Genomic DNA, 10588 nt, shown 5'->3' on the forward strand with positions numbered 1-10588 from the left:
TCTGACTAAGGAATGTTCTTCACCTAGAGATGAAGGCAAGCTGAGGAAAGTTATGTTTGGAAAGTCCATTTACCAAGCAAGATAGAAGTATCTCTAAGCTAACTTCTACTACGAAGATAAAAATGTATCTCACAAATTCCCAAAGCTTTATAGACAGAAGCTAGTCGCAGTGTTTCTCCTGCACTTCTCCAGATCACGCAGACCTCCATTTCAACTCACCTCTGTATGTGAGTCGATTCCAATTCCAACAGTTCTATGGTTTGTTTTGGAAAGGTAGCCGCCTGACAAAATAGTCAGTTTTATTTGGGGATTTTATTAAAACATAAGTGCGAAGTAAAAGTTTAGCCGTGTGAGCCACAGCGCCAGCTACAGTTCTGACATGCATTATGAAGCTGCAAAAAGTCTTCTGATGTTCTTGTCCAACTTCGTTGTTGGAGTCATTACTGCTTTGCAAATGTTGCTATGAAAACAAAACCACATGCAGAAGAAGAACTTGCATCCAAGTTTATGTTTAGCAAATTGTTCCTGTGTTGACACAAAGAGATGCGCATGTCTTCCAGTGGACTTCTGAGTTTACACACGAGGGAAGGCTGTGTGAGGGAGCGATGGGTTGATGACAGACATTCTTCTGCTGGTTATCTTCATTATCAAAGTCCAGCAACGTGCTTGCTTCTAAACTGTTGGAGAAGGTTTCTATGGCCACAATATAACAGATGTTTACACGGCTGTGTTTCATGCCAAAATTGGTCATAAAACAAACATTATTTCGCCTGTCACGGCAGGAATGGAACCAAATGTTCGCACATGGAGCAGCATGTGTGTGAAAAGTGCTTAAAACTGAATCATAGTAGTGTGGATGTGTCTTGAAAAGACGTCACATTGTTTTCATATATATTTGACTCCAATCCCCCATAACATTCTTCCTAGTGTTTGGCTCGGTTTTGTCGGTTGGCTTCAGTCGATAGGAAGGGTGTAGCGATCACAGTCTGAACCAGTTGAGAATTTTCATTTTTTTTAACTTTTAAAAACACGTGGAGAAGTGAAGTTTCCCAAAATTGACAATCACATTTTTAAGGCAATTTTCGCAAGAGATGTTGCGCCTCATTCCTTGACTTCACATCAGTTTTCAATTTATCTGACTGACATTTTTATCTTTCAAATGCCACCTCATGAAAGAATAAATGAAATGGTGAAACCAAAATGCTCGCCGCAAGTTTGACTGCAAAGATTTTACTTATCCTGAACTGCTTGTGGAGGCACATTGCACTCATGTTTGACAAACCTCGCTGCATCCACTGATACGAAAGGACATCTTCTGCCTTCTCTCATCAAAGAAAGTAAATGTTAAGACACCAATCTGAAAACATGCTAACATCCCAAGGAGGCACAGCGAAAGTTATTAAAACGGCTTGGTGGTTAAAATACTGGCCTCTGCCCTTTTGACCTGTAAAAGACGCGCTATTGTTGAATGAGGTAATGTATTTTGGTGTCTTAAGGGTGGGGCAACCGAATAGCTGAACCCTGTCCACCGCCGATCGGATGCCGTATCACCCACAGATACGAGGTTCCGCTACGTATAAATGATCATGGCGCACTCCCTAAGCTTAAAACAGAGCCGCCATGACTTCGGAAAAAAAAGATGATCCAAACAAAGTGGAGACATCGAAACAAGTGGTCCATGAGGCATCATGTGGTCGCGCATCAGGGTACTGTATGAAGGGACGGACAGATTGAGGGGGATTTACTTCTCAAAAAGTGAAACAATTGAGAACAAAAAATGGCCGAAACCTTGCCAACACTTGAAAAGTATTTTCTCACAATGTTATGGCTGATTGGTTTATAATCATCTTTAGAAAAAAATAAAATACAGCCGAGAGTTCCTGTGAAACCGAGCTGCTCCTGCGTTGTCGTGGAGTTCCGCATCTTCTGGGACGGGCTCAGATGCCGTGGCACTCGTAGCATGTTGTGGTTCATCAAAGCACAGGAAGGAGCTGCATGATTAATAACGCTACAAAGTTTTGCACTTCTCCGCGTGCTCCTGTCTAACGCCGGAATCCTAGCAAACCATATCAATTGTGAGTGATCAATACCCGAGACGCCCCTCGCCGGCGGCCATGTTTGCTGTGAGAACCTCGCATGGTGTGTTGATGCGTTATAAATATTCAAGTTGAGTAGAAAAACAAGTGTTTAAAATTAATGGATCATCTGGTTCGCACTCATGTCGAACATCTGTCAGAGGAAATTACGCCCGGGCCTCAAGTCCTGTCTGCTATTGTTTTTCTGTGTTGTCAGGTTTTATCGGTGGCTTTTTTTATATTGATGAATTTGTGTCATAGCGCTAAGGTGCCAGGTTGATCTCCCCTGGTTTCACATCTCTCTTTGTTCAAATAGCCAATGCCGGGCCTGAGACACAACAGCCGTGTGATCTATGTGTGTACATAATATATATATATTTTTTTTATTATTTGGCAAGATGCCCCTCCCCTCCTCCACCTGCTGCATCCTGGCTTCCCTCCTAATGTTTCATTAAAACCGCTTGGTGCCAACTGCTGCTGTCAGATAAAGAAAAGGATGCCTGTCCTCGGCTGCATGTCACATGAATATAATGAGGAAGGTCAGCAGCTGCTCTGTGCTTTGCTGATAGGCTCGGTCATGAAAACTGCACAACTAGAAAGCATGAAGCAAGAAAGTTGTTTTCCCCATCAGACGGACTTCAGAGAGCAAACGTGGACGGAATGAGTCGCGCCACAGACAGAGTTACTTGTGTTAATAATTGGACTGGAGTGCTGGGCGGTACGACAGGACAATTATATCCACATTGAGTTTTCTTCATTAGGTATGCTTGAGCATGTATGAGTGTTCTTCAGCAGGAAGTTCAAAAACAATGTATTTATCACTGAGACAACAGCTATAGTTTATTTCTTTTAACTGCGAGGAAATGTAGTTGAATGTTAACGCTGCCCAGGTGCCAGAACAATACATATTTAATGCAGTCTTCTTTTTATTTAAACAAAAATAAGTGTCATGTAGCAGCAAGGACCTAATGTATGGCAAACAGGTTGGCCATTCAGTAATCCTTGGCCTTGGATACATCGTAGATTTTGAATTTGATATTTGTTTTGATGCCAACTTTTTAAAGGCGTCCACAGTTGGCTTCGACTTGCATGGCTTTTTCTTTGAGACAAGCATACTGTGTGCTACTGCCTTCGACCCGGAAGCCCCCCCCACTTTGTTTTCTAAACCCTGCTGTGGTTTCCTGGGCTGGCCGTGAAGACCCCACCATAACTTGTGAACTTGTTACTGTAATATTGTGATTACACATTATAGATCAGTCCATCTCAACTGAATTCTGAGTCAGCCCAACCGTGGCTGTCATGTCAGACTGGAGTCATACCGCCAAATCCACTGTGATATTATAGCTGTTCTATGACACCACTTTATGTTTAGCTGTTTACTCCACCACTCATAGTCCCATAATGTGTAGCTGGAGCTGTTTTTGTATTATATTATGGGAGTAATTCTACTTCTAAATGGTCAGTGTCCAAAAAAAGTGTTGCATTCTATGAGCCTATGACAGAGACAGAAATAATAGTGCGGTCTGCTGCTGCTCCTTCTGCTGTACGTGGCACTGTACGTCAGACTGACTCGACGTGGCTGTCACTGTGGAAACATGACGTTTGCTCGTACGAGGTTTGCTTCTTGTGACCTGAACTTATCCTGGTTACTACAGGCGAATCAGAGTGGGACCTGCGGCTTGTGCTGTGTTAGTTTGACTGTCAAGCAATTTATAGGCATCAGCCTCCACTTTTCTTGAGATTGGGAAGTGATGGAATTCTCTGCTTAACAAGCGGGTGCTTGCCTCTGGAGGGGCTCTGATATGCAGGGTATTTTGGCCTCGACTGGGAGTGATTGGAGAGCAGCAGGAATGGAAGTGAGTTTCACAAGGTTTTACCGCCCAGCATTTTCTGAACGGCAGATGTTGACTCTGATAGTTAGTGTGTAAATGTTTATCTGGCGACTGAGATGCTCTTATGATGATGACTCTGTGCTCCACTATCCTTTTTCACGCACAAACAAAGTCCCAACTGGGTAAAACAAGTGTGTATGTGTGTGTGTGTGTGTGTGTGAATTGAAACCCACCATGCTATCTTCCGTTTACCATCCGAAGAATGGACCGGTGTGTTTTGGCGTCCATTCTTCCGGCGCTCACCATCCCTCAGCGAGGACATCCTGCCTTGGCTGTCATTGCATTGCCTGTGTCAGCCCTCCGGAACCATGTGTGACACAAGTGTCAGCGCCAGGCAGCCAAACGGAACCACTGACTGTCTTCTTTGTGTTCGTCCGCATGACTTGCAGGCATGGGAAAGAAGGATGATCCCAAACTCATGCAGGAGTGGTTCAAGCTGGTGCAGGAGAAGAACGCCCTGGTGCGCTACGAGTCGGAGCTCATGATATTGTAAGTGCCTCGCCCTCGGGTCAAAGCAATCACAGGGTTTTTGGAAGCTCACGGTTTTCATGAAGGTCTTTGCAATTGCTTTGTCAGCATGATGACAGCCTTCATTTGCTTTCCTGATTAATTATTATTATGTGTGTAATTCTTGGTCTTGGTGTAAATACTGCCAGTGTTTGATGAGTGATAAGAAGTGACAAGGATCAGAAACAAGACAAAAACCACAACATTAATCAGTTGTTCCTAACCCCCCCTTTTTTTGTCACTCCAGCTGCTTTGATTTCAGACTTCAGGAGCTTTAAAGTGACGGCTAGTGAATAGCTACGTGTTCAGTACCTCAAACATGATGGAATGTTTTGGGATTTTTTTCTAAGTACAGTGGTACCTCGGTTCTCGACCACAATCCGTTCCAGACGGCCGTTCGAGAAGCGATTTGTTCGAAATCTAAATCGATTTTTCCTATTACAATGAATGGAAAAAGAAATAATGCGTTCCAAGCCTTAAAATAGGCTTTTGTAGGAGTGAATGTAGAGTGTGTGCTGCAGGTGCGCTGTTCCTCTATGTGTGTGGCCGCTGCATGTGGGAGGGGTTGCCGAGTGAGTGACGTCTCTCCAGAAGTGAAGAGGTGCCCGGTGCGTGTCCAGCTCTGAATGTGCGCTTCTGTGCAGTTTGGCTGTGACAAAGTCATAAACCAAGTCACGCTCTGTCCCAGACTCGCCTCATCCCTGTCCCAGCTCCAGCCCACAACAGGACATCAAACCCTGGAGTGTGCGCTCCAGCCTCGGAGGTGTGGAGAGCGAGCACCTCCCCTGTGACACTCTACCACGGTCCAGTGCGGAGACAGGAAAGGTTTTACACCTCTATATGAAGAAAAAACAGTCAGTAAATGTAGCTAACGGGACACGTCTGCATACAGAGGCTGCGTTATACACAATACGCACGTCATGGGTCAGCTGATCGGTCCGCGCACGTTTTGTTGTGTTCGTTCGAGTTCTGGATTTTCGTTGGAAGTCCGAAAAATCTAGAAATTTTTGTTCAAACTCCGATTTGTTCGAATTCCGGGACGTTCGAAAACCGAGTTACCACTGTAATATCAAAAAGGGGGGGGAACATGTTTTTCTCAGCTAGCATGTTTCTAATGCCACAGCTGCAGCCTGCTATAGACATGAACAACACAGAATTCATCACAATGAGGAAGGGTGACATGTAAAGCTAGACACCTGCATCTAAATGTAGATGCTGAGGTGTATATTTACCCGTCTTTTTAAGCCTAGAAAGCCACCATTAGCTTCAGTCCTGCTAGATTATTTTACACCCCTCGGCTGGGCAAAATGTAATGATGTTGTTGAAGGAAGAATGAAGTGCTGCACTTATCTGTGATGATCACATTGGAGTTGAAGGGACAAAAACCTGTGCAGCTCAGCACTGCCTGCAGACGCGCAGCAGCGCTAGCGTTCCTTCAGCTGCCTCCCAGGCCATATGGTGGTTTTAATTTGCAAATTCAATCATCTTATCTCAGTCCTCCCATCAGCTCTGTGGGGAAGTGGAGTCTCCTACTCGGAGCGGGCTTCTGAATGTTTGGCCTGGGCGTTTGGTACGCAGGGAATGATGCTAAAGACTTGATGTAAATGTAGTTTTACCGCCGCGCTGTGAGGGTTTCACTTCAGATCCGGCTGAGTGAGTCACGCATCCCTCTGCATGAGTGGTTTAAATGAGCTTTTGAATAGAAGCTTGTAACATTGTAGTGTACTGCGGCCATAAGTCTGTGATGTCAATCACTATGATTTATTTTTAATACACGGTTAATACGTTTTCACACTGAGCATTAATCAGGTCAGTTACACACACAAGAAGTGTAATGAGTTAAGCGTCTCTCATTCATCCCATCCAAACAAAGCCGGTGTCGAGTATTATAGTCGATCACCGTCCTTCAGTTGACAGCTTCACTCATGTGCTGCAACACCTCAGCATGGTTTAGACACTTCTGTCTCATCCTAAAAGTCCAGTCAAAGTGCATCCATGTCTCATCAACAAGTTCAGAAGTGAATTAATAATCGGTGAAAAAATACATACCGTAATTTCTCACTGGAATATTAGCCGCAGCCACTAAATTTAAGAAGGAAAATAGATCTTGTTCATACATAAGCCGCGGATGCAGTGGTGCTGTCTGTGCCGTTGACAGATCAGTGGGCCACACGTCTTAAAAGAGAAATTGATTCATGAAGTCCAAACATCTTTTATTCACATTAAAGCGCTCAAAATGTGCTGTTTTCGTTTGTTTCATTGCCTGCGATTTCATCTGATCACCTGGTAAAAATCCATACTGTATATTAGCCGCGCAGCAGGGTACAGACCGCGAGAAAAAAGTAGCAGCTTATAGTCCGGAACTTACGGTCATTTTTATTTCCTCCAATATCGTTCATGTTTTAGCTGACACTTTTCTGTCATCAAAATAACTTCAGAAGTTTTGAAGATATTTAAAAAAATTTTAAAAAGATGGCAGAACCTAGGAAACTTCAACACAGCTGTGCGTGGTGATGGTCTCAGATGGTTTGGGGTGCAAGAACAGAAATAAAGGGCACCCATCACAAAAATGATGAAGAAACATTAATATTGTTTGTGTTGTTGTCATTCCTCAGGGATGGTCAGATTCTCACACGAGGTCGAACAAATGCCACGCTCTGTGCCAAAATATGTTTGGGTGGAATTGATAAGAGAGACGAACCTTTCCAGTAGGAATTTAAGAATGAAGAAAAAGGGGGCACTTGCTGGGAAAAAGGCTTGTGCTTGAGCACCACTAGGTGTCTCTGCTTTTAAGGCTGCTAAAAGGATTGCCGGAGGCTTTGGTTCTCACATTGGACAAGAGCTTCCTATATACAACAATAACTGGCTGAAAAACTGAGTGAAGATGAGCCGTTTGGTGGGAGACTGCGCTCTCTGAGTGCCTTTCTATTGATGACGCAGAGAAGGATGTCTTGTGTAGCTGCATTAAGCTTGGATGTTTCAAAGCCATGTGTGAGTTCATTGGCCACTCTTGTCCCACAGTGCCAGAGAGCTGGAGCTGGAGGACCGGCAGAGCCGCCTGCAGCAGGAACTCAGGGAGCGGATGGCTGTCGAAGGTAAATCACATGACCCTGCTGACCTGCCCTCACATTTCTCTGGACTTCACTGTCAGCATGATTACATCATGACCACCGCGTGTCCAGTTTCGTGGGAAGGTGTTCTTGAAAGTAAAGAAACAGTGGAGCCATTGTCTCATTGCTCAAACACAGGAAAGGACAGAGAAAGGAAGGGCACAGGGAGGTGGACACAGGGAGGTGAGGAGGCCGGACAAGGGCAAACACTGAAGACTGTGATTTGAACCAGACAAACTCAAATTGCAGGAATGCACTGAGGCACAACTGATGTAAACACATGCACAAGACCTTGTGACTCAAGCGGAGTGCACACAGAAGGACACTCTAAACCTTACCAGTTTTTTTAGTCAGTCACACACCCCACACACGAGGGTCAAGAATCTAGCTCATCCAGATGTCACACATGAGTAAACAGCCCATCCTCACTCCTGTGGCACAATCTATTGATGTTGGTGAAAGGGAACTTATGGGTCCTATACTGACGTCGAAGGCAGCCTTCAGTGCATGTTGCCGCAACAGGTTTTCAATTGAAGCACATGTCCCGCCTTCCGTGACGCATCCTGATGACATGGGCGAAGAGGGGTGTTGGTGTTAGGTGAGCTATTGGATGGCCATTCATTCTACGTGTAACAACGTGTCGATTGCTATTTGAAGTTGAGTTTTAGTCATGGTGGCTCTGAACCGCCACTAAGGAGGAGAGCCACGTAAGGGGTAGCAACTGACTTCCAACATGATTTAGCGATTCTTTGTGTCTTCTTCTGAAAGTTGCCTTTGACGTCAGTATAGGACGCAAAAGTCCAGGTTCCCATGTCAAAGTGTTCCACCGTGGGACTAGCGGGTTGAGATGAAAAACAAAAGGGAAACTAAACTACATGACGGAAGCGGACACCTGGAGGAATGGACCATCAAAACCCTGCCCTTTGCTTCCTTGTTTCTCAGTCAGCTCCCTTCTGGATTGGCTCCCTTCCATTCCATGTTACAGTTGAAGTGGGAAGACAGTATTGAATCTTTAACTTTCATTATTATCTGCCTGTTTTTGTTTTTTTTTTGAGTGGATTTCCATGACAAATTCTCCCTTCAAACACTCAGGCCACCGTCTCAACAAAATCCCAATCATGAAACAGAAGTCACACAGATGATGGTGAAAAAAAAAACAAAAAAACGATCGTGTATTTTCAGACAACCTGAAAACGGAGAAGGAGCTGGCGCAGGAGAAGCAGATTCTCAACGAGATGCTGGAGGTGGTGGAGCAGCGCGACGCCCTGGTGGCCCTGCTGGAGGAGCAGAGGCTGCGGGAGAAAGAGGAGGACAAGGACCTGGAGGCCGTCATGCTCTCCAAGGGCTTCAACCTCAACTGGGCCTAAACACTCCTCTCTTGAAAGTGAAATGATCACACCTGCGGCGGTGAATGTGTAATGAAGCGACACCTCTCACGCTCACACTTTTGTGCTTGTGGTTGACACTTTAGCAGCGTTTACATATCCTAGGTCTACACAACCGTCTGGTGGGTGGCTGCCTGGCAGCGGAACCCTCAACCACACCGGTGGGAGAATGTTCAAAGACTCCATAAAGGGAATTATGCAGTTTGGTCCTACTGATGTAAAGGAAACGTAGAGAGTTAGTCGTGCGTAGACACGTTTCTCGACTGCTCCATCTGTTCACTGTTGAAGCTTTTGTTTTTATGACCCACGGAGATGTTTTCTCCTCCCAGTTCTGTGTGAGCCAGGACGACAAGCGCATTTACGATTGCCATGTTGATAGTTATATATTGTTTTGCATTCACAGGACAGTGCCCAGAAACTCTTGAACTTGTGTGTCACAAACTTGCACCCGCGAGCATGTTAGGGATCAAACCCGCCGGCTGGTTGCTCCACTGGACGTCTCACTGGACGGGACAGTAGCGGTTTCACTGTAAATCCTCACTGACTTGCGCGTTCACACTCCTGTGGTGTTTGTGTAGTTACCTGCTTCAGTTAAAACCAGCATCTCTTCAGGACGACACAATGACCGGTATTCAAACTACTCAGTAACTTTTGAGTTATGCAGGGTCACGACAGGTAGTGGCAACAGTCGGTGCCACAATATCAATAAGATGCCTTTTTCATTTTCAACTTCCAACACTATATATCTCGTCATGCTCTTCTTTTCTACGGCTGGTCCCCAAGTTCCTCTCTGCGGAATTGTACCTTGAGCTCACACCGCGTGCAGTGCGTTCCTGTCCGTGTTGGATGGTTGCAAGAATCCAACTGAAACTCTAGAAAGTATATTTATGATTTTTGCTCTGAGCTGTGAATTAAAACCGAGTTTAGTCATCAGAGTTGTTGTGCTAGATGGTGTGTGTGATGACATGGTTGTGTTGTTGATATTTATTAACATGTGCAAACTGTATAATATGTACAGAAAAATGGAAATCCTAATTTTTAAAATGTTTCATGACACATGACCTGTTATGTAAATGCTTTATGTAGCTACGAGGCTTAGGGGTGTTGGATGTATATGCTGATGACAGCAATAAAGCAATGCAGTTCTTAAGTCACGCGCTCCAGGTGTTTTATTTTTCTTTTTGTTTATTTTTTTATGTGGATAACATTCACGTTTGAAGCTGACTTTCAAAGGAGGCCTCTGCCTTCCGCCCTGTGGCTGGGATTGACCCGTGTGAACCCTTGTAATCCTGCATGAGGAGCAGAATGAATCAATGAATTCTCTTTTGTGTTATTCAATGCAAAATCACAGCAGACAAAACATGTTTAAAAAATGTTTGGTGTTGATGATGTAGTTCAATCCATGACTCGTGGTGCAATAGTTTACCGTTTTAACTGGTGAAAATAACGGTTTCAAAGGGGGAGACACGTGAACATCTTCAAATAATTTGTAGTATTATTGTTACTCCCAGATTAAATAGGCATATTTCAGCGTTGAAGTTTGTGTGGGGCGTTCAAAACTAACGGTAACTCTCAAATCAGAGCATTTTGAAACCAACTCTCCGGGCTCTTATTTTGAA

At 44.5% G+C, this 10588-nt stretch overlaps 1 protein-coding gene across 22 annotated transcripts in view; it reads left to right on the top strand.

Annotated features, from left to right (window-relative positions):
- mical3a (microtubule associated monooxygenase, calponin and LIM domain containing 3a) overlaps nucleotides 1-10139 on the top strand; it is an 83844-nt gene extending 73705 nt beyond the window's left edge. For 18 of the 22 annotated variants that reach the window (XM_053884499.1, XM_053884498.1, XM_053884516.1 and 15 more), the window contains 3 exons: nucleotides 4357-4456; nucleotides 7496-7569; nucleotides 8767-10139. In XM_053884499.1, the coding sequence (XP_053740474.1) occupies nucleotides 4357-4456; nucleotides 7496-7569; nucleotides 8767-8951 (359 nt within the window). In that variant the 3' untranslated portion in view covers nucleotides 8952-10139. The remainder of the gene's footprint in view (nucleotides 1-4356; nucleotides 4457-7495; nucleotides 7570-8766) is intronic. The other 4 variants (XM_053884514.1, XM_053884515.1, XM_053884519.1 and 1 more) reach the window with 1 other exon arrangement.
- Nucleotides 10140-10588: the final 449 nt, after the last annotated feature.

The sequence above is a fragment of the Synchiropus splendidus genome, chromosome 14 (genome assembly GCF_027744825.2).
Source record: "Synchiropus splendidus isolate RoL2022-P1 chromosome 14, RoL_Sspl_1.0, whole genome shotgun sequence".
Taxonomy (NCBI): Eukaryota; Metazoa; Chordata; class Actinopteri; order Syngnathiformes; family Callionymidae; genus Synchiropus; species Synchiropus splendidus.